This window comes from Rhodotorula graminis (genome assembly GCF_001329695.1).
Source record: "Rhodotorula graminis WP1 unplaced genomic scaffold RHOBAscaffold_8, whole genome shotgun sequence".
In the NCBI taxonomy this organism is placed as follows: domain Eukaryota; kingdom Fungi; phylum Basidiomycota; class Microbotryomycetes; order Sporidiobolales; family Sporidiobolaceae; genus Rhodotorula; species Rhodotorula graminis.
The window spans coordinates 957106-977374 of NW_017264935.1; the positions used below are offsets into that span (position 1 = coordinate 957106).

Here is a 20269-nt window from a genome sequence, read left to right on the forward strand (position 1 = left end):
CTCGCCTCTCGTTTCTTGCCTGTGTCGTCGTTGTGTCTACTTCTTGCCATTAGTCGTTTCTTTCTCTCGTGAGCGGCGCACGAGAGGCTTGCCCTTGTCCTCCTCCTCCCCACTTCGAGCTCTCGCTTCTTCGCAACTCGCTCCCTCTCATGGCTTCGGTCGCACCTTCACCTGTACCGGCCGCATCTACATCTGCGCCGACGCCGCATCAACGCGAAGCGAACCGGATCCGGTTCGAGACGGAGCTCGAGGTGCGTCGAGTCGCCCGCACCGACGAGGAGGAGCGACACTACCACGGCCTGGTCTGACGCTGCGAGTGTGTCCTTTGCCTCTGCAGTTCGTTCAGTGCCTAGCCAATCCGTTCTACCTCCAGTGTGAGTCCCTCTCGTGTTCTCCCCCTTCGACTCGGAACTGATGAGGAGACTGACCTCTCTGTACGCCCGCAGCACTCGCGCAGCAAGGCCTGCTCGACTCTGAGCCCTTCCTCAAGTGCGCACGACCCTCTCACCTCTCTCTACAAGCGCGACTCGCTGACCCTCTCTCCCCTGCCCCTCCGCCCGCCTCGCGCTCGCCCTCACCCTCGCTGCTCCGCCCCGACAGCTACCTCACCTACCTCCTCTACTTCCGCCAGCCCTCCTACGCCCGCTTCCTCCAGTACCCTCAGTCCCTGCACCACCTCGCCCTCCTCACGGCGCCCGGCACACCGGGCGAGTCGTTCCGCCGCGCGCTCAAGGAGGACGGCCTGCTCGCGCAAGACCTGGCGGGCGCGCAGATTGCGCATTGGGCGGGCTGGAGGGAGAGGGACAGGGAGAGGGTGCGGGAGGGGCAGGGCGAGGGCGGGCAGGCGTTGGCCAGGATAGGCGGTGCGGCCGAGGGCGCAGGGGGCGCGAACGGGGCGATGAACGGCGTCGATAGGGCGGTGGGAGCTGCTGCTGCGACATGATGCAGTACTGCGTGCACTGAGCTACCGTGCGCGAAATGAGAGGCGAGAGAAGGAAGCTTGACGCGGGAGGAACGAGCGCGAGGCGACTCGCACTCTCGCCGGCAAGCTTCTCTCTTGCTCGTCCTCGTCCAGGCCAAGAGGCTGGGCAAAGCTCGGTTGCAAAGAGAGAGAGACAAAGAGAGAGGCTCTACGCCGTGCACCACCCGCGACACTCGTGCGCCCGAGCCGAGCCCGCACTCCTCGTCGCACACACGACCGAGCCCTCGACTGCGATCCCTCGCCCGCCGCACTCCCGCACGACGACCTGCGCGTCCTCCTCGCGGAAGTCGTCGCGCCAGACCGGCCTTGGCGCCGGCGACGACGACGCTTTGACCTTGGCCGCGGTCGGGCGCGAGCGGCGCATGACGGCCGTGCTCGGAACAGGCGCGCACGCGCACACGTCGAGGCCGAGCGTCTGGATGGTGCGGCTCGAGTGGAGGAACGAGGTGAGGTCGGGCGTGCGGAACTCGGTGTGGGCGCCGAGGTGGAGCGAGCGCAGGTTGGGCAGGTCGGCGAGGAGGTCAAACGTCTTGTCAACGACGGTGTTGCCCTGGAGCTTGAGCGTCGCGAGGGAGGTCGGGAACGACAGGGGCGAAGTGAGCGGGCGAGGGAACACGCTCGGCGCCTGCTCGCGCATGCTGGCCGCGTAGGCGAACACGTCCGAGAAGCCCTTCATGGCCTTGACGTCGTCGGGCGTGCCGCACTTGTACAGGCTGCAGGCGAGCGACATGTTGCTGACGGTCGGTGGGAGGACTCGAGGTCGTCAAGCATGGCCGGGTAGGCCCACGACGTCGACAGGCTGAACGAGGTGAGGCCGGGCGCGAGGGCCTGGAAGAGGTGCCGGAGGTCGGGGCGCACGTGCGTGCAGTTGGTGAGGTCGAAGCTCTCGAGGCGCAGGCTTCGAGGAGGCAGGTGGGTAGTGCCGAGGTTGAGCGTCGTGACGGGCATGTGCCGGTCGAAGCCGTGAAGGGCGAGGACACGCAGGTGGGCGAGTCGACTGACGTTGCGCCCGAAACTGGGCAGGATGTCGTCGCCGTCGTGGACGGTGACGAGCATGTGGGTGAAGCGAGGATAGTGCGGGTCGGCGACGAGGTGTGGCGCGACAAGCGCCGAGGCGAGCTTGGCGCCGTTGACGACGAGGATGACGAGGTTGGGCATGCGGAGGACCAGGTCGCTGAACAGTCCGGTGCCGATCGTGATGTCGTCCTCGCCGGAACCTCCGGCTGCGAGCGAACGCAAAGAGTCAGAACGCGCAGGGGGGGGGAGAGTGTAGAGAGAGAGAGAGGAGCGGGCGCACCTGGAAGCCAATCCAGCTGTCCCGAGCCGAGTCCAGGACCGGCGGCGTCGCAGTCTCGCTCGTCAGGCTGCGGTTCCGTGTAGTGTACCGCGTGGGTGAACGTCACCGTCGTGACGAGCTGTGCGAGCTCGGGGTGGTGCCGCAACGTGCGGACGAAGGCCTTGACCTGGTTGGGCGTGTCGAGCGAGATCATGGTGTAGACGGCGTGGAGGAAGTAGTCGTACAGGACGCGACACAGGAGGAGGGTGCCAGCGTCGGCTTCGCCGATGTCGGCAAAGATGCGGCGCAGGATCGAGGGAGGAAGGCGGACGAGGCGGTTCTGCGGGAGGAGGGCGAGCAGGTCAACTCTGTCGTGGGTTGCGGGCGACGCGTGCAGAGAGACAGAGTGCCCACCGACTTTGGCTGCTTCGTGCGCTTGACCTTGAGCGGCTTGACGGGCTCGGAGAGCGACATGGTCGAGAGACGAGGCGGTGCCGAGGGAGCAGGGCGAGGGCGGGTCGACATGGTGCGCGCGGCACTCGCAGGCGGTTGCCGAGGTCCAGTGAAGCTGTTCGCTGCGCAGCCAGGGCGAGCAGGGTGACAGCGAGAGAGAGAGGTCGACAGTCGCCGCTGCCACCTCGGGCTCTCGGCTCCCTCCCTCACCGCCTCGAGCTCGTACAGCTGAGCCGAGTGCATCAGTGCCTTTGATAAGCTCTCTGAGCCCGCCTGAGCCTGCCTCGCTTCCACCCGCCATTGTCTTCGTCGAGACCCGTCATCGCCTCCAAGCTCTCTCAACTTGGGCTCTCCTCGCCCCGGCACAGCTCTGCAGCCCTCAAGAACGTAGCGCGTTACCATGAGCCTCCTCAGTCGAGCCCGTCTCATCGTCACGTCTACCCTCGGTCCGCCCCTCTTCCCCTCCTCCTCGCACGCTCATCCTCGTCCGCTCACCTCCCCCCTGCCTGCAGTCGCCTACCTCGCCTTCCTCGCCTCGCTCACCTACGAGCCCGTCCAGAACAGCCTCATCTACCTTCACGGCCTCCGCTTCCCGCACGGCACCGACTTTGCGCGCCCTGAACTCGTCGGCTTCGCGCCGGCCAAGGTCCGCCCCTTCAACCTCACGACCCACGACGGCGCTCGACTCGGCGCGTGGCAGGTCCTGCCCCGCAACCTGTACGAGGACGCGATCGCGACGTACGGCGTGCCCGAGGACGGCCCGCTGCCGGACCACGTCTTCGACCAGGCGCTCCAGTGCGTCTCGCTCCTTGTCCTCGGTCTCGTACGTGCACTGACTCGTCTCTCGACATGCAGCAAATTGACGACCGTCCTCTACTTCCACGGCAATGCGGGCACTCGCGCCGCCGGCAACCGCGTCCGCGTCGCGCGCCACATGAGCGACATGGATGCCTCGTTCTTGATCGTCGACTATCGAGGGTTCGCCGACTCGTCGCGCACGCCACCGCCGAGCGAGGAGGGTCTCCTCACCGATGCGCGCCGGGCGTGGGACTGGCTCGTCGTCGACAAGGGCGTCGCGCCGGCCCAAGTCGCCGTCATGGGCCAGAGCCTTGGGACCGGCGTCAGCGCGGGCCTCGTCGCGAGGCTCGCCGACGAGGGCGTCGCACCGAGGGCGCTCGTGCTCGTGGCGCCGTTCTCGTCGATCCCGACCCTCCTCGAGACGTACCGCCTTGGTGCGTCCCGTCTCTCTCCCTCTCTCTTTCTCTCCCCGAGCCCTCGTTTCCGTCGCCTTGAGGACCCTCGAGCCCCTTACTGACTCGCCGACTCCCCGCAGGCAACCTCATCCCGATCCTCTCGCCCCTGCGCCACTTCCCCCGCGTCCTCGACTCGCTCCTCGCCCTCCTCAAGACGCGCTTCGACACGCACGCCGTCATCCACAGCATCACATGCCCGATCCTGATCCTCCACGCGCACAACGACCCCGTCATCCCGCTCGCGCACACGCGCCGGCTCGCCGACCAGCTCCTCGGCCCGCTCGTCGCACCGCACGCGGCCGACTCGGACGAGGCGGCGCACGAGGCGAGGAGACACGTGGTCAGGGAGCGCAGGGTTGGCGGGTGGGGCGTCGTGAGCCGCTTTGAGCGCGGTGAGGGGCTGGGAGAGGTCGTCTGGGCCGAGGTGCGTCGCTCGTTTCCCTCTTTCCCTGCCTCGTCCCCCCTCTCTCTCCCTCTCTCGTTCGCCATTCTCCCGCCCTCATCAGACGCTCGACACGGGAGAACCGACTGACTCTGTCGCGCAGGCGGTCAAGGGCGCCCATAATGAGATCGGCACGGGCGAGTTCTCGATTGAGCTGAGTGCGTCCTCTTCTCGCCTCCTTCCTCGCCCTCACCAGTTCCCTTGACTCTGACACTCCTCGTCGTTGGTCGCGCAGTCAAGGAGATCATCTTCAAGGGCAAGGCGAGCGTGTAGCGCGGTGGCGGTCCGGGCGGGATCGCGGTTTGTCGAGGTGACGAGAGAGTGGGCGGCCATAGATGCTTTGTGAGGCTTGCTTCAGTACATGGGCTCGTGCAGTACTTTTTTCTCAGTGTCGTCGTAGCTCCTGCCGAGCGAGAGGAGCTTTACAAAGAGATGGCGAGGCGACCGTCGTCGTCGGCGTCGCCGTTGCCGAGGCGGAGGGGGAGCAGGAAGGTCCCCTCGCCAGCCACTCGCTTCCTCCCGCCAGGTCGCACGAGCAGGCACGCCACTGAGCACCCAGCGCCTCCCTTGGCAGCACCACCCGCGCTCTCGACCGCCAGAGCCGTCGCGTCGTCCGCCTCATCCTCATCAGCCTCGTCGTCGTCCCCACCTCGATCCTCGACCTCAGACCCACTCAGCACAGCGCGCACGCCCGCATCCAGTGCACCCGTCCACCCAGCTTGCATCATGGCCATCCGCTTGCGGGCGCAGCCCCTCCTCGACTCGTTCCTCGGCATGGACCTCAAGCTCGGTGAGCCCCCTCTCTCCCTCGCTCGCCTCGCACCCAGCGCCCGTGCACTACGTACCAGCCTTATTGACTCGCTCTCTCGCACCCACAGGCGCGACCCTCATCTCGCTCTTTGCCCTGCTCAACAAGGTCGCCGGCGCGTACGGCATCCTCGCCGTCCTCCTGTCGGGCGGCGCCGCCCTGAGCCAGCCCCTCGGCCAGCTCACCATGTACGCCTACTCGATCGCGAGCTTGGTCGGCTTCATCTGGGGCCTGCAGAAGATCAGCGAGGTGCGTCGGGCTCGGTTCTCGACTCTCGAAACCCCTGGACGAGGCTTGCGTTGCGGCGCAGGTGCTCGTCCTGGGCGAAGTCGAGTGCGAGACTGACACACCGTGACACACACCGCAGGAGAACGGCCCCAAGACGCTCCTGTACGCGCACGGCTTCGCGGCCGACCACCTCGTCGGGACCGTCTACACGACCTTCTTTGCGGTCGTGTGGTACCTCTTTGTGCCGCACGACGGGCGGCGCGTCGCCAACAGTGACGCGCAGAAAGCCATGATGGGCGGGAGCCAGTCGGGCGTCGAGATGGACGAGACGGAGAGGACGCAGGCGGCCATGGGCGTGTGGACGAGCGAGAGGGGGTTCAGCGGCGCCGTGCTCCTCATCGGCTGGCTTCTCAAGGTGCGCCTCTCTCTCTTTTTTAATCTCTCTGCCCATTCCACCTCTTTCCGCCTCCTCTCTCTCCCTTTTCCGCCTTGGGCTCTTTCCTCTGCATGCTCGCTTCTCTCAGCGACATCGTCCTCACCTTCTCGCCGACCGCCCGCAGATCTACTTCATCCTCGTCCTGTACTCGTTCGCGCTCCACCTGCGCCGCGGCACCTACTCGTCGCTCCCGCACTCGTCGCACAACACGGTCCCCTCGTCCAAGTTCACCTCGTCAACGTCGGGCGGCGGCAGCGGCGGTGGCTCGCCCTCGTCGCGCAACCGCCGCCGGTTCAACCCCGGCGGAGGCTCGCGCCACACGCGCGACTCGTCGACCGGCGGCGCGCGCTACACGCACCTGCGCGGCGCGTCGCTCGCGAGCTCGGCGGCGGGCGTCGGCGGGCGCGACAGCCTCGACGGCGATGCCGACACGCGAGCGACCCTCGCCGACTCGCTGTGGGAGGACGAGGCCGACACGGCCGAGGCGCTCTTGCGCGGCTCGGCGGCGGCGGCGGCGCCGGGCTCGGCGGGAGCGGGCGCGGGAGAGGACCTCGCGGCGCAGCAGCGGCGCGCGGCGAGGGAGGACCCGCCGGCGTCGCCCGCGTTCGCAAAGGGCACGGGCATGGTGCGCTCGGTGAGCGGCGGCGTCATGGTGAGCGGTGGTGGCGGTGGTGGCGGCGGGAGCGGGAGCGGATCGGCGGCGGCGACGACGCCGAGGGCGGTCGAGGAGGAAGGGGGCGCGAGCGCGAACCCGTTCAGCAAGATTCTCGGGCGCATGAGCGGCGAGGCGACGAGGTGAGGAGCGTTTGCGGGCGAGGATGAGCGATAGGGAGGGAGAGAGCGGCGTGGAGGAAGGGAGGACGGGCCTCTCTAATCGACTCGAGGCTTGAGGACTATCGTAGAGCATCCGCACTTGCACACAGGACGTACACTCTCTCTATGTCTCGCAGGCAGAACGCAAGGCGGCGAGAGAACAGCTCCACGTTGCTCGTCACCCTCCTCGCCCGCACGTCTCTGCAACAACCTGCCCCTCGCCCTCGCCCTCGCCCTCGCCCTCGTCGTCGCACACCGCGCCGCGCCGCACCGCCGAGCCCGAGCTCAATCGCGCATCCTGCCGGCCAAGAACCTCCTGACGACGACCTCGCGGACCTCGAGGCGCGCGAGGGCCTGGGCCGGGTGCTTTGCGACCCAGTGCGGGTCGGCGGCGTGTGCGGGGAGGGACGAGAGAGGCGGGATGACGACGTGCGCGAGGACGAGGGTCTGTTTTTTGCGTGGGAGGGAGAGGGAGAGGGATGGGGAGGAGGAGGAGAGAGGCGAGGAGTGGGCGAGGGGCAGAGAGGGGGCGGGAGGGGAGGGGGATGAAGAAGGACGTCAGGTCGATCGCCCGGTGGTTCGTGTCGCGAGAGAGAGAGAGAGGGAGAGAAAGGCGAGCGAGAGGGCCAGGGCGGGAGGGAGAAAGGGGAAAGAGAGCGAGGAAGGAAGAGGGAGGAAGGGAGGGAGAGAGAGAGAAAGAGCAAGGCGCTCCCGAGACGCACCTTTTTGACCCCGCTGCACACCCGGTTCACCGTGTGGAACCACCTCCACGAGTTCTTGCGCTCGCCCTCGCCCTGGCGGTGCTCGTCGTCGCCCGTCGCGCCCCCGCCCGACGAGGAAGCCCCGGCGCGGTCGACGGCGAGCGCCGCCGAGTGGGACCGGAACGGGTTGGACGCGGCGTCGGCTGGGTCGACGTAAGTTGGGAGGACGAGGACGGCGAACCTGCGTGGGTGTTAGGCGAGAAGGGGGAAGAGGCGAGGGGAGGCGAGGGAGAGAGGGGACGTGGAGGACGAGGAGGAGGGGAGGAGGCGCAGAGTCAGCGGACGACGCCTCGTCCAGCCGAGAGAGAGACAAAGAGAGAGTAGGACGCACTCGGCATGGCCCCCGACCGGTCCACCTTGGCCGTACAAGACCCAGTCGACGCAGAACTTGACACCCGAGCGGACGACCCAGCCCATCGAGCGAAAGTGGTGGTACGCGGCGTAGCTGACGAGGAACGGCGAGTCGAGGCGCGCGAGGCGAGGGTCGTAGGGCGGGGTGCTCTGGGTGGGCGAGAGGGGGAGGGGGAGGGGGACGAGGGACGGGCACGCGGCCTCGAGGAAGAGGCGGAAGGCGGCCAGGATCGAGAGGGGTTTGGGCGGCCGGTCGACGGCCGTGGCGGCGTCGGGGGCGAACGGGTCCGAGACGGTGAGGCTGAGGGCGTCGAGCGCAAAGACGAGGAAGAAGGCCTCCTCGGGCTGGAGCTGCGAGTGCTCGGCGTCGAGGTGCCACGCTGGCGGGGGCGGGTCCTGCTCGTCGGCGTCGGCCTCGATGTCGACGGGCACGTCGACGACCTCCTTGCCCTTGCCCTTGCCCTTGGCGTTGGCCTGGACGTCGACCTGGGCCTGGTCGAGGACGACGCGGTCGGTGGCGGTCGAGGCGGCGACGAGGCGGTCGTGGTCGCGCTCGAGCTTCTTTGCGAGTTTGGTGCCCTTGCGCTCGATGCGGCGCAGTGCGGTGACCTCTTCCGGGGTGAGGCGCTTGTCGGAGCGGCCGTGGTAGTCGGCGATGCGGTTGTCGACGCGGCGGCGCCACGATGGCTCGGAGCGCGAGAGGAAGCCCTTGCCGAAGAAGCCCTGGCGCCAGAGCCTGGTCATGTGCTTGTCGTCGGGGACGGCGACGGCTTGGAGGAGCGTGTCCCACACGGCGTCGACGCGAGGTGCGGCGAGCGGGGTGCGGGTGCGGGCGAGGAACGAGGGGACGACGAGGTCGAGGATGCGGCGGTTGTGGGCAGGCTCGAGGGGCAGGAGCTGCTGGTACTCGAGCAGGAGCTGGGCCTTTGAGATGCGCTTGGTCGAAGGTCCGAGGTTCTCGGGCCTGGTCGCGTTGATGCGGGGCGGTGCCGGTGCCGGTGTGGGTGCTGGTGGCTGCTGTACGGCGGCCATGGTCTCGCTCGGGCTCGCTGTGTGGGTGACAGGCGGTTCGACGAGCAAGAGGAGGAGAGGGAGCGAGTCGCTGATCAGCTCTCGCTCCTCGCACCTGCTCAAGCTGCGAGCCTGTCCTCTGGACCTACTCGAACAGCTTCACTCGACTAGCCTGCCCGCGCGCAACCCTCGCCCACGACCCTCGACGCCCCCACCTCGTCCCCATCCTCGTCGTCCCTCATCGCTCAACGGCCATGTCTGAGCGTCGACGCGCAGAAATCCAGGAGAAGCGCGCTCGCCTCGCCCAGCTCAAGCAGGCCCGCGAGGACCGCGAGAACCAGGCGCGTGCCGCCGCCGCCGCCGCCTCCCTCGCCGCCGCCTCGGGCCTCCCTCCCGACCCACCCTCGTCCACCGAGCCGACCCCACTCGCACGACCGACAAAGGGCAGCGCCACCAGCTCGTCCAGGGCCGACGAGATCGACTCGCTCCTGCGCACCGTCGGCGTCGCCCGCGACCGCACCTCGGCCCTCCTCGCGCCCGACTCGGCCTCTGCAACCGCCCTCGGCTCGTCCACCGCGTCTCGAGCGGCGAGCAGTGCGGCGGGAGAGGCCGACGGCGACGACGACGAGCCCGGCGGGCGCGCGGCCGTCGAGTCGCCCGTCGCACCTCTTTCGGCGGCCGCTGTCGAGCACGTCGACGCCGACCAGGCCTGGCCTGCCCCATCCGCGACCGACCCGTACGTCCACTCTCTCTCTCTCTCCCTCTCGTTCCACTCGACACGAGGGACTGACAATCGCCGCCGCTCCCACAGCTCGGCCGCCCCGACCCTCTCGTCGTCCTCGATCGAGGTCTACTCGCTCCCGCCCAAGCCCAAGGTCGTGTACGACAAGGGCATCCAGACCTCGTCCGAACTCTTGCCGCACGCCTCGACGACCTCGACCGAGGCGTCCACCTCGACCGGGACGGCGACGACGGCCGTCACGAGCGAGACGGCCGACACGCTGCGCGCGCGCATCGTCGCCGAGCTCGAAGCCGAGCGCGCCGCGCTCGACGCCGCCATCGCGTCCGAGCGCGCCCTTGCCGCCCGGGCCCTCGAGCTCGAGCGCGCGGCGGGCCTCGCCCCTCGGCAGCTCGCGTCCGTCCTGTCGTCGCCCGCGTTTGCCGAGTTTGTCGACAGCTCGACAAAGGTCGTCCAGAGGGCCTTGAGCGACTCGTACGACTACCTGCGCGACTACTCGGTCGGCGGCGGTGGGGCGCCGGGCGCGGGAGGCGAGGACGACGGCGAGGGGGACGAGGGCGGGAGGAGGTCGAGGTGCAGGTTGGTCGGGAGGTGGAAGGACGAGACGTGGGGCAGAGGGAGGAGCGTCACGGGCCTCGACTGGAGCCACAAGGTGCGTTTCTCGCTCTCTCTCTCTCTCTCTCGGCGCCGTCTCGCCCACCTCGAGCGCGGCGCACGGTCCCCTCCCCTCGTGAACGGCGCACTGACCGAGCCTGGCCCTCCCACCACCAGTTTCCCGAGCTGTTCGTCGCGTCGTACAACAAGAACCCGATGGCGGTCAACGAGCCCGACGGCATCGCCGCCGTGTGGAACCTGCACCTCCTCGAGCGGCCAGAGTTTGTCTTCCACGCCCAGGTGCGTCCCCCTCCCTCTTTTCTCTCTCTCTCCTTTGCGACACGAGACTGACGACGTCTGTGTGAGCGCACGCAGTCGGACATCCTGTCGGTCTCGTTCTCGCCGTTCCACCCGAACCTGGTCGTCGGCGGCACCTACTCGGGCCAGATCCTCCTGTGGGACACGCGCTCGCGGCACTCGTTCCCGGTCCTCAAGACGCCGCTGTCGTCGTCGGGCGGGCACACGCACCCGGTCTACTCGCTCGAGCTCGTCGGGACCCCGAACGCGCACTCGCTCGTCAGCGCGTCGACCGACGGCACCGTGTGCGCGTGGGCGCTCGACATGCTCGCGCGCCCGAACGAGACGCTCGAGCTCGTGCACCCGCAGCACAACAAGACGGACGAGGTGAGCGTCACGGCGCTCGGGCTCCCGCGCAACGCCGACGCGACCACGACCCTCTTTGCCGGCACCGAGGAGGGCACCGTGTACCCGGCGCACCGGTACGACCGCGCCGGCGCCAAAGCCGGCATCGTGCCCGGCGAGGCGTACCGCGGCCACGCTGGACCCGTCACCGGCATCGATTTCCACCCGGTCGAGGGCACGGTCGACCTGAGCGACCTGTTCCTCACGAGCGGCGTCGACTGGACCGTCAAGCTGTGGCGCGTCGGCGGCAGCCACGGTGCCGCAGCCGCAGCATCGTCGTCGTCGTCGTCCTCGGGTGGGGCAGGCGGCGCGTCGAGGACCTCGGCGGCGGCGGCCAAAGGCGCATCGTCGTCGTCCGGCGGGTCCAAGCACGGCGGCTCGTCCTCGTCGGCATCGGCGGCAGCATCGGGCGGGTTCGCGCCGCTCCTGTCGTTCGAGGAGGCCGACGACTACGTGTACGACGTCAGGTGGCACCCGCGCCACCCGGCCATGTTTGGCAGCGTCGACGGCGCCGGCAGGTTCGACGTGTGGAACCTCAACGTCGACACCGAGGTGCGTCCGGCTCTCTGTCTCTTTCTCTTGCCTCGTACCTCGAGCGACTTACTGACCTGCTCGTCCCCCTCGCCGTTCCTCGCCTCCTCCTCCTTGCCGCCTCGTCCCTCTCTCCCTCGCCCGCAGGTCCCTCTCCTCCGCACCCTCGTCGGCGGCGACCCTCGCTCGTCCACCGCCACCTCGAACGGTGCCGCCTCATCGTCGTCGTCGTCGCCGCGGCGAGGGCTCAACAAGCTCGCGTGGGACCGCTCGAGGGAGGGAAGAAGGGCGGCGGTCGGGAGCGCCGACGGGAGCGTGTACGTGTACGAGCTCGCGCAGGGTGCGTCGTCGTGTCTCCTTTGTCTCTCCCTCTCTTCGTCGTCCTCGACGGCGACGCCTGGGTTCGAGAAGCTGGCCGAATTGACCCGCCTCTGCCCTGCCCCCCTCCTCTCCTTTTCCCCTCGTCCTTGTCCTCGCCCACGCAGACGTCGTCACGCCCCGCGAAGGCGAGTGGGAGCAGATGCGCAAAACGTGCACGGCGGCTTTGAGGGCGCAGCAGCAGGGCGCGTTCGACGGCGGCGCTGGGTCGTTCTCGGGCAGGTGAGCGAGCGAGTCGCGCTCGGACCCTCTCTCTCTCTCTCTTCCTCTCCCTTTCGTGGGCACTGTCCCTCTCGCATCCTGCTCTCGTCGTTGGATACCCCCCTCTCTCTCGTTGCGGACGTGGATACCCTCAGCCTCTCGTGCAACGCCTTCTCAAGTCGCACTTCCTCCTCCTCGAGAGACGTCCAGAGAGCTACTCTCGGGCCGAGACTCGGCGCGAGGCACGAGCTCGTCAATGCAGGGAGTGCTACAGGTGCGACAGGGGTCGAGCATGGAAAGGGACGAGGAACAGAAAGGACGGCGAAAGCGCGAGAAGGGAGAACTCTTGGACCCACTCGTCGGCCACCGCTCGTCCTGCCCGTGAACTCCTCCCATCGCCGAATGTACTTCGCGAGCGTCGAATCGCGCGAACAGGGACCGGGTTTTGTCCTCGCACGTTGACAGCGCAGAGAGAAAGGAGCGGCGCCATGTTCTGGTAGAGAGGTGCGCAGGAAGAGGAACGATCCACGTCGCCGGCGGCGAGCTCGCGTCTGCGAAGCACGAAGCAGAGGACTCTGAGCGCAACGCACGCGAGCGCAGCTCGGAAGAAGTGAGCGCCACGGCGAGAAAGCTTCATCAGTTCGAGCGCGCTCTCCTCGACGTCGACTTCGAGACTCGGCTCTCCCTCGCCCGTGCACCTGGATGGCTTGGACTGCAAGCACATCAGCCCCATGGGAGCCCTGCCACGAGCGAGAGCCGGCCGGTGGCCTGCCCTGCGTGGCCTGCGCAGCTTCGAGCTCGAGAGGGAACGTGCGTCGTGATCGTCTCGCTCGCAAGCTCTCTCGCGGCGGCTTTGCTCGTAGCTCGACGCCGCACGGCCGTCGACACTGACAGTGGGAAGCACACTCTCAACCCCGTAGCAGCTGGCAGAGCGCGCGCATTGTCATTCAAGCGGTGGGCTCTCGTGCTTGCCTCGTCGCTCACACTCTTCTCTCTCGTGCTCCTTCTCACTGTCTCTTTCTCGCTCTCTCTCGCGACTAGTAGAAGCCTCGAGGAGAAGGCAAAGGATGGGAGGGAAGTGCGAGTAACGTTGCGTCTAGGGTTGATCGCCTCCGAAAATACAACAGCAGGCGGCCGCGTCGGCTCCTTACTTGGTGGCATCCTTGAGCCAGCTGCGCAAGGGGGGAGAGGAGAGGGTCAGGACGAGGAACTGAGGGCGGGACGAGCGCCGGGATGGGACGTCGTCGAGTTGAGAAGGTCGCGACGCACGTGATGAGGTCGTTGCGGTCCTTGGGCTTCTTGAGGCCGGCGAACGCCATCTTGGTGCCCGGGATGTACTTCTTCGGGTTCTCGACTGCATGAGGTAAGGGAGGAAGGAGGGCGGCGAGAGGGTGGCGAGATGGAGAAACGGGAACGGAGGGGCGGAAAGGCGACGAGGGCGACGTCAGTTCGAGCTCCTGGTACCGAAAATGATGATAAAGGGCTGACGGTAATCGAACATCGTCTCCGTGTCCCTGTAAAGGCGAACTGGGTCAGCTCCCGGGCGCTAGAAGGCCCCTCAGGGCCGTGGGAGGGCGGGGAGGACGACGGCGACGCACCAGTGGACGGCGGCCTTCTTGTTGGCCTCGGTGTACGAGAACGACTCGACCGAGCCCGACTGGCGGCCGAAAACGCCGTGGAGGTTGGGGCCGACTGCAGGAGGGAGATGAGGGTCAGCCGAGATGAGGGAGGGAAGGTGATGAGGTGCCGCCGCCGCGAGCTACGCCGGCTCCGCCGGCGCTCGACAGCTGCTCTGCGCAACCCTGCACGCCTGCTCAGGAGCGCGCAAGACCCAGAGCGGCCGCAGCCCGCTTCGACGAGACGTTGCCGCCCGCACCGCCGCCGCCGCCCGACTCGCCACCTCGCCGCGCGATCGACGCACTCCCGCCGCGCCGCACGATGCACAGAGAGCAGACTGACCCTTGTTGGCTGCGAGGACGTGGATCGAAAGGCGAGGTCAGCTTTTTGGACGTCGTCACTGGCGACGCGTGCGGCTCGGCGAACGAGCCGCCGCACGCTCGCGAGAGGGGAGAGAGGGGACGCACCACCACCAGCCTCGACGGTGTGGCACTGGGCGCAGCTGTAAGGGACAAGGGCAAGGTGGGGCGCCGTCAGGTCTCTGAACTCGAGAGAGGCGCGAGGATGGGCGAAGGTCGGTCGCCGGAAGGGGAGGTGGCGCGGGCGAGGAGGGCGACGTACCGGGTCTTGAAGAGGTTGGCGCCCTTGGCAGCGTCACCTGTGAGGGTGGCGAGGGGGCGGCGAGGTCAGTACGACGCCGCGTGGCCGAGATCGACGAGGGTCGAGGCGAGCAAGGTGCGAGGCGACGAACCGGCAGCGTAAGGCACTGCGCGCGAGGGAGTGGAACGGTAAGTCGGGCCGCAAAAGGTGCGTGGGAGCTGTGGCGCACGACGCACTGTTGTCTAGTGAGGTAGGTGGGGGGGTGGGAGGACGAAAGAGAGAAGAGGGCGACGAGGACGAGGTTCGGCCGCTCGGTCGCGCGTCGACCAATCCGTGTCGCTCCGACTGCTTGTCCTCGTCTCCCTCGCGCTGCACTCGTCCCGAACGCGCCTTTGCTGCACGGTCGACATCCCTTGCTCTCAAACTGCCTCGCCGCACGCTCTCGCCGCACCCGCTGCGCCCGATCTCTCGACCCCTGCACCGCCGCTCCGGCTCCATCCGCTCACTCGCGACAACCGTGCTCAGGCTCGCACACGCATCGTGTGGCACGCCTGCTCTCCTCGACGTGCTCCTGCACCTCTCGTGCTCGCCGGACCGGTCGTCGACGCACCGATGGCGCTCGTCGCGCTCGTTCCCCTCCAGCTCGCTCGACGACTTTCGCTCGTCGTGGGCGACGTCTCTAGCTTGAGCGCTGCGGCTCGCGAGACGCAACTGCGTCGTGCTTTACGACGACGACCCTGGGGCGTCAGCCGCCGACGCAGACCAGCGTCTGCAGGTCCGTGCGTTCTCCTGCCAAGCTCTTCCTGCTCGCTCGCAAAGGCTCGACGGCGCCGCGCCGGTCCTCCTGCACCGCAAGTAGTGCGGTTTGACGCAGTGCTCGAGCTTGCCCTCGCGGCACCTCGCCGTCGCGCCAGATACCCTCGGCGAGAGAGAGCCAGTGGCGGCTCCTCGCGGGTCTCGCTCTCCTCTCGTATCTCGGCGTCGCTGCACGCGGACCGACGCTCTGCAGAGCTCGAGTCGACCTGCTCTACGTCTCTCGGCGGTTGCGCGCTCTCTTTCGACGTCCTCGCTCACCCGCCTCGAGCCAGATCCGGACGGCGAACCGAACTCGATAACAGCTCGCGCGCGCGCGCTACTCGTCCTTGTCCTTGCCGCCGCCGGCCTTTCTCTTCAGGTAGGCATCCATCTCCTGAAAGTCGCGATTCGAGCGGTCGGCGTCCGTCATGGTGCGCTCGCGCTCGTCGGCCTTCTCGCGCCGCTTGGCCTTTTTCTGCAGGGCGCGCGACCGATCGAGAGGGTCAGTCCGAGCGCCCAGATTGCGCAGGAGAAAAACAGAGAGAGAGAGAGGGGAGACGCACCGCCTTGCGCTTGTCCTCAGCCTCGGCCTCCTTGTCCATCTCGAGCAAGTCGCGCGCGCTCGGGCCCTTGGAGCTCGACAGGCCCTGCAGCCTCGTCGGCTTGCGCAGCGACTCGTCGTCACCGCTGTGCGCGCCCTCGCCGTCGCCGTCGCTCGCGCCGCCCTCGTCGCCGGCGAGTGCGGCGGCCGCGTCGGCGGCCGCCTGCTTGGCCGCGAGGTCGGCGACGGCGCTTGGCGCGGTCGACAGGTCGAGGTCGTCGGCGTCGTCGTCGTCAAAGTACTTGCGCTTGGCGCTTGTAGATGCGGCGGTGCCGGCGGCGGCGACGGGCGGTGCGGGTGGAGGAAGTCGAGGTGCGGCGCCGGCCTCGTCGTCCGAGTCCGAGTCGTCGCCGAGCCCGCCGTACTCGCCGACGTCGCCAAAGATGTCGGCGTCGTCGTCAAAGTCGTCGAGAGGTGGCGGAGGCGGAGCGGCGGGTTGAGGGGGAGGTGGAGGAGGGACGGCCGGCCCTGGTGGTGCCGCAGACGCCGTCGCCGCCGAGTCGTCGCCGCCGGGCGCCACCTTCTTCTTCTTGCGCCGCTTCTTCTCGCCGCCTGCGTCACCTCCTGCCCCGCCGACGCTCTTCCACCCTGCGCCCGGGCCCGCCGCACCCTCCTTGCCCTTGCCCTTGCGGTCGGCGCCGATGGGCTTGAACCGACCGGGCTGGCCCTTGCCCGCCTCGTCCACCACTGCCGCACCGCCTTCTGCGCCGCCGCGCATCGCCTTGAGCTCGGCGAGGAGCTCGTTGCGGCTCTTGCCCTTGCCCGCGGGGGCGCCCGACGACCCTCCTCGCGCCTCGCCCGTCGCCGGCAGCGACGGCGCGGCCGGCTGCGCGTCAAACGCCTCGTCGAGCGCGTCCTCGACGTCGTCGAGCTCGGCGTCGGCCTCGAGCGCGGCCTCGTGCTTCTTGCGCGCGAGGAGGGCGTGGTCGAGACCTTTGACGAGGACCGAGTGGTGCGCGTCGCCGCCCTGCGTGCGTGGCAGAGGGTCAGCGGGTCGGCCGCCGGCACATGAAGACGGACACGGGAGAGAGAGAGAGGGACGTACGAGGTACTGCAGCTGCTCCTCGCTGTACGTCTCGCGAGATTTGAGGTCCTGCGCGCGGTCGAGAGCAGGTCAGTGGTCGGCTCGAGGTCGTCCAGCGTCGCCCGCCCGTCAAGAGAGAGAGAGGTGCGCACCTCGAGCATCTTCTCTGCCTGCGCAAAGTCACCCTCCTTGCCGAGTCGGCGCTCCTTGGCCCGATCGCGGTACAGCTCGCCGTCGGGCCCCTTCTTCGGCTTACGCGCCGCCTTCTTGCGCGGCGCAAAGTCGGTCGCCTTGCCCACTGGTCCACTGTGGAGACAACGTGCGTCAGTACAGGTCCCCAAAGGGGGTGTAGAGGGTGGAAGAGAGGCGACTCACGATGAGGCTTTGGGCTTGGGAGGGGGAGCGCCCCAGGCTCGGGGCTTTGCCGTGGATGAGCTCGCCGCTGCGCCTGGAGTGGCGAGCAGCTGTCGGAAGGCGTCCTGGTTCATGGCGAGCCGAGCGAAGGTTGTCGTGAGCGGACGACGACGACGAGGCGAGTCGCCCTCGCTCCCCCTCCCCACACCCTCTCGCCCTCGACTAGCAGCAACCATGGTGCGTGCTGCACGCGTCTCCTGATCAGGCGCACCGACTGACCTACCCGTCCCACCCTGTGCAGGACAAGATCCGCGAGGTGAGCCCGCCCTCGTCCTCCTCCCCGCTCGCCCCTCTCTCCGCCCCTTGTTCCTCGACGCGCTGACCCTGGGCCGTGTTGCCACCTTGCCTGCAGCGCCTTACTTCCCTCCGCGCCGAGGCCGACGCCGCCATCGCCCGCGCAGAGACGTGAGCTCCCCTCCCCCTCCCCTTCCCACGCTCGTCCAACGCGAGCCCGAGTCGCGTCACCAAACCCCTCTCTCGCAACCTCGCCAGCTGAACCCTCGCCACCCTGGGTCACACACAGTGCCGAGGACAAGGTCAAGAAGCTCGAGCTCGACGTGCTCCAGAAGGAGCAGGAGATCGCGTCGCTGCAGCACAAGAACCAGACGCTCGAGGCCGACGTCGACTCGCTCGAGGCCAAGCTCACCGAGCACAAGGGCGCAAAGGAGGACGAGGAGACGCACCGCTCGGCGAGCGAGGCCCTCACCCGCAAGGTCGACCTCCTCGAGAGCGAGCTCGACCGGTCCGAGAAGCAGCTCAAGGAGGTCACCGACAAGTGCGTCCTCTCTCTCTCTCTCGCCTCGATGCTGTCAGCAGATGTGCTGACCCTGCGCCAATGCCCGCACCCCGCAGGCTGCGCCAGACGGACGTCAAGGCCGAGCACTTTGAGCGCCAGATCACGCGTGTCGAGCAGGAGCGGGACCAGTGGGAGAAGAAGTACGAGGACGCCGTCGACAAGTACAACAAGAGCAAGGCCGAGCTCGACGAGGTGCGTCGCCCTCCTTTCCTCCTCGCTCTCGTACGCCGAGGACTGACCCTCGTCTCGTCCGCCCACAGCTCGCGCGCGCGATGGAGGACATCTAGAGCAGCTCTGGGTCTCTCTCCACGCTCTCCCTCTCCTGCAGTTTCCCCCTCACGCCGTCGCCCATGTCGTTATCCCTCCACCGTCTGTGCACCCCGCTCCCTCCGTTGCAGCCGCACCTCCCTCTCCTTCCCTCCCTCCCCTTCTGCCCGCTTGGCCGTGTAGTCCCCCTCCTCCTCTCGTCGTCGAGACGACGATCTCGCAGTGCGACTCTCCCTTTCGTCCGTGCACGTTCCCGGCGCACGAGAGTCTCGAGAGGCGCGAGAGAGAGAGGGAGAACGACGAAGCGTTGCAGGGTCGCTCGAGGAGCTCTAGCCGACTACTGAGTAAAGAGGGAGATAGGGGCACGTCTATGGCACAACACGGCGACGAGGAGGGAGAGAGAGAGAGAGAGAGAAGGAGGGGGTGCGAGCGAGGTGAGGCGCTACCGGTTGGCGAGGAAGTTTTGCGTGAGCTTTGAGCTCGCGTGGCCGATGACGTCGTCGATGTAGCCTGTCCGGACGGCGACGGCGTACCCAGACGCGACGACGGCGAGGCCGATCGACCACCGCAGGGCGTGGAGGAAGTCTGCGCGCGCTCGTAGTCGAGGTCAGTTTGCGCCCCGAGAGCGAGAGAGAGAGAGAGGTGGGACGCACCGGTGACGCCAAACTCGACCTTCTCGCCCTTGCTCCACTTGTCCCACGTCGAGTCGGCCTTGCCCTCCTTGAGGAGGTCGAACCGGGCGTGGTACGTGAGGACCTTCTGGCTCTCGACGTGGTACACGACGACGTTGGGCACGCCGAGCACGGTCCACTTGTCGGCGAGGTACACGCGCGAGAACGGGCGCAGGTACAGCGAGCCCTCGGGGTCCGTCTCGTGCACGACCTCTTCGAGGTCCGGGTCGCCGGCGAGCAGGTACGGCTCGAGCGGGGTCGACGCTTCGGGAGACGCGGGCGAGTCGGGCGCTTCATCGGGCGTCGACATGGTCGAGCCGTCGTTCCACCTGGTGGCGACGGGGCGAGAGGTCAGTGCGAGGGCTCGACGAGGAGAGGGAGAGGGAGAGCGGGACACACTCCATGGCGAGCCAGGGCTTGTTGCGCGTGTTGGCCTCGTACGCCTGCTCGGTCTGGTCGACCGAGACGTAGACGACCTTGAGCTGGTGAGGGTGCCGCCGCGCAAACGACCCGACGAGGTCGAACGGCTCGCGCGAGCTGTTCCTCCAAGTTGCGCTGCGACGGAGAGCCGTGTGGGTCAGGTCCGGGTCGCTTCGACAAGGGAGAAGCGAGGGAAGGAACGCACCCGAAGAAGAAGAGGACGACCTTTGCGTCCTTGAACTCGCGGTTGAGGTCGACGGGCTTGGCGTACGAGTCGCGGAGACGGAGGCGGCGGAGGAGCGGGTCGCGGTGCGAGTAGAGCTCCTTTGGCGGGACGTAGGGCATGACGATGCCTTGCTTGAGAGACGAGCGGCGGCGCTTGTTGGCTGGGCGAGCGTGCGAGGTTGATGGGCCCGGTGCGGTCGAGGACGACGACGAGGCAGAGGGGGGAGCGGGCACCTCGTCGAACGAGACGGTCTTGGGCTGGGGCGAGGTCGGGGCGGCAGCGGCAGAGTCAAGCGGCGGCTGGAGCGAGTCGACCATGGTATGGGCGTGCTTGGTGAGCCCGAGCGAGGGTGGACTCAGTCGACTCCGAGGCGGCCGCGCCTTCTCCGCGGGCCCCGCCTCGCGCCCGCTCAGCAAATCGGCACCGCCAGTTCCGTCTTGACCTTGGTCCACTCGAAGCACACGAGCTCAGAGCAACAGGCACCCGCTCGCTGTGGAACCGCTCCAGCTCGTCGCCCCTCCCCTCGAGCTGCTGCTGCACCGCCTCGACCCGCCTCCTCTCTCTCTCGCTCGAGGTGGCTGGCACTCTCGAGTCTCACTGCTGCGCGTGTCCCTGAGCTAGCCAACAGCTAGGGCACTGCTGCCACTCGTCGGCAGCCGTCCACGGGCGACCCTCTCCAGCGTTCCGCCCCGCCCCTCCTCCCGCCCTCACCCTCGAGCACACCCGCCCGTGCACGCCTGCGACGATCACCGACCGCGTTTTACTTCTCGCCACGACCACCGACGACCCCTCTACGACCTCCCCCTACACCCACCGCCGCTTCACGACCGCCCTCACCCGTCCTCCCCCGTCCCGCGTCGCCGCGATCCCCTCTCGCCA

General features: G+C 68.1%; 10 protein-coding genes across 10 annotated transcripts; 5 read left to right on the forward strand and 5 right to left on the reverse strand.

The window, feature by feature from the left end:
• Positions 1-149: 149 nt before the first annotated feature.
• Positions 150-962, forward strand: RHOBADRAFT_54286 (uncharacterized protein; the record flags this gene model as incomplete). The annotated part of the gene is made up of 4 exons (XM_018417233.1): positions 150-251; positions 338-374; positions 447-489; positions 601-962. The coding sequence occupies 4 exons, from the start codon at positions 150-152 to the stop codon at positions 941-943; spliced, it is 525 nt and encodes a 174-aa protein (XP_018270518.1). The 3' UTR covers positions 944-962.
• A 168-nt stretch (positions 963-1130) lies between these two features.
• RHOBADRAFT_44959 (uncharacterized protein) lies at positions 1131-2783 on the reverse strand (the record flags this gene model as incomplete). Its single annotated transcript, XM_018414519.1, has 4 exons — positions 1131-1695; positions 1737-2205; positions 2280-2598; positions 2673-2783. The coding sequence occupies 4 exons, from the start codon at positions 2781-2783 to the stop codon at positions 1131-1133; spliced, it is 1464 nt and encodes a 487-aa protein (XP_018270519.1).
• Positions 2784-3078: 295 nt separating this feature from the next.
• On the forward strand, positions 3079-4796 carry RHOBADRAFT_54287 (uncharacterized protein). The gene is made up of 6 exons (XM_018417234.1): positions 3079-3157; positions 3224-3506; positions 3567-3943; positions 4045-4388; positions 4510-4564; positions 4642-4796. Exons 1-6 carry the CDS (start codon positions 3112-3114, stop codon positions 4677-4679), a joined length of 1143 nt encoding a protein of 380 aa, XP_018270520.1. The 5' UTR covers positions 3079-3111; the 3' UTR covers positions 4680-4796.
• A 336-nt stretch (positions 4797-5132) lies between these two features.
• On the forward strand, positions 5133-6816 carry RHOBADRAFT_54288 (uncharacterized protein; the record flags this gene model as incomplete). The annotated part of the gene is made up of 4 exons (XM_018417235.1): positions 5133-5196; positions 5285-5463; positions 5582-5857; positions 6003-6816. The coding sequence occupies 4 exons, from the start codon at positions 5133-5135 to the stop codon at positions 6675-6677; spliced, it is 1194 nt and encodes a 397-aa protein (XP_018270521.1). The 3' UTR covers positions 6678-6816.
• Positions 6817-6976: 160 nt separating this feature from the next.
• Positions 6977-8835, reverse strand: RHOBADRAFT_44962 (uncharacterized protein; the record flags this gene model as incomplete). Its single annotated transcript, XM_018414520.1, has 3 exons — positions 6977-7138; positions 7414-7633; positions 7784-8835. The coding sequence occupies 3 exons, from the start codon at positions 8833-8835 to the stop codon at positions 6977-6979; spliced, it is 1434 nt and encodes a 477-aa protein (XP_018270522.1).
• A 233-nt stretch (positions 8836-9068) lies between these two features.
• On the forward strand, positions 9069-11984 carry RHOBADRAFT_37503 (uncharacterized protein; the record flags this gene model as incomplete). Its single annotated transcript, XM_018413438.1, has 7 exons — positions 9069-9554; positions 9684-10205; positions 10325-10447; positions 10523-11144; positions 11253-11435; positions 11625-11720; positions 11866-11984. The coding sequence occupies 7 exons, from the start codon at positions 9069-9071 to the stop codon at positions 11982-11984; spliced, it is 2151 nt and encodes a 716-aa protein (XP_018270523.1).
• Positions 11985-13028: 1044 nt separating this feature from the next.
• On the reverse strand, positions 13029-14436 carry RHOBADRAFT_65275 (uncharacterized protein). Its single transcript, XM_018418671.1, has 9 exons — positions 14413-14436; positions 14328-14342; positions 14198-14234; positions 14044-14078; positions 13919-13927; positions 13558-13651; positions 13448-13473; positions 13229-13313; positions 13029-13131 (listed from the first exon to the last, which is right to left on the reverse strand). Coding segments are annotated over exons 1-9 (327 nt in total). The 5' UTR covers positions 14414-14436; the 3' UTR covers positions 13029-13106.
• Positions 14437-15270: 834 nt separating this feature from the next.
• Positions 15271-17084, reverse strand: RHOBADRAFT_54291 (uncharacterized protein; the record flags this gene model as incomplete). Its single annotated transcript, XM_018417236.1, has 5 exons — positions 15271-15446; positions 15535-16539; positions 16618-16665; positions 16749-16902; positions 16972-17084. 5 exons carry the CDS (start codon positions 17082-17084, stop codon positions 15309-15311), a joined length of 1458 nt encoding a protein of 485 aa, XP_018270525.1. The 3' UTR covers positions 15271-15308.
• An 85-nt stretch (positions 17085-17169) lies between these two features.
• Positions 17170-18319, forward strand: RHOBADRAFT_65279 (uncharacterized protein). The gene is made up of 6 exons (XM_018418672.1): positions 17170-17187; positions 17252-17266; positions 17363-17415; positions 17534-17785; positions 17863-17998; positions 18067-18319. The coding sequence occupies exons 1-6, from the start codon at positions 17185-17187 to the stop codon at positions 18091-18093; spliced, it is 486 nt and encodes a 161-aa protein (XP_018270526.1). The 5' UTR covers positions 17170-17184; the 3' UTR covers positions 18094-18319.
• A 40-nt stretch (positions 18320-18359) lies between these two features.
• RHOBADRAFT_37509 (uncharacterized protein) lies at positions 18360-19532 on the reverse strand. Its single transcript, XM_018413439.1, has 4 exons — positions 19370-19532; positions 19144-19299; positions 18727-19073; positions 18360-18658 (listed from the first exon to the last, which is right to left on the reverse strand). Exons 1-4 carry the CDS (start codon positions 19507-19509, stop codon positions 18516-18518), a joined length of 786 nt encoding a protein of 261 aa, XP_018270527.1. The 5' UTR covers positions 19510-19532; the 3' UTR covers positions 18360-18515.
• Positions 19533-20269: the final 737 nt, after the last annotated feature.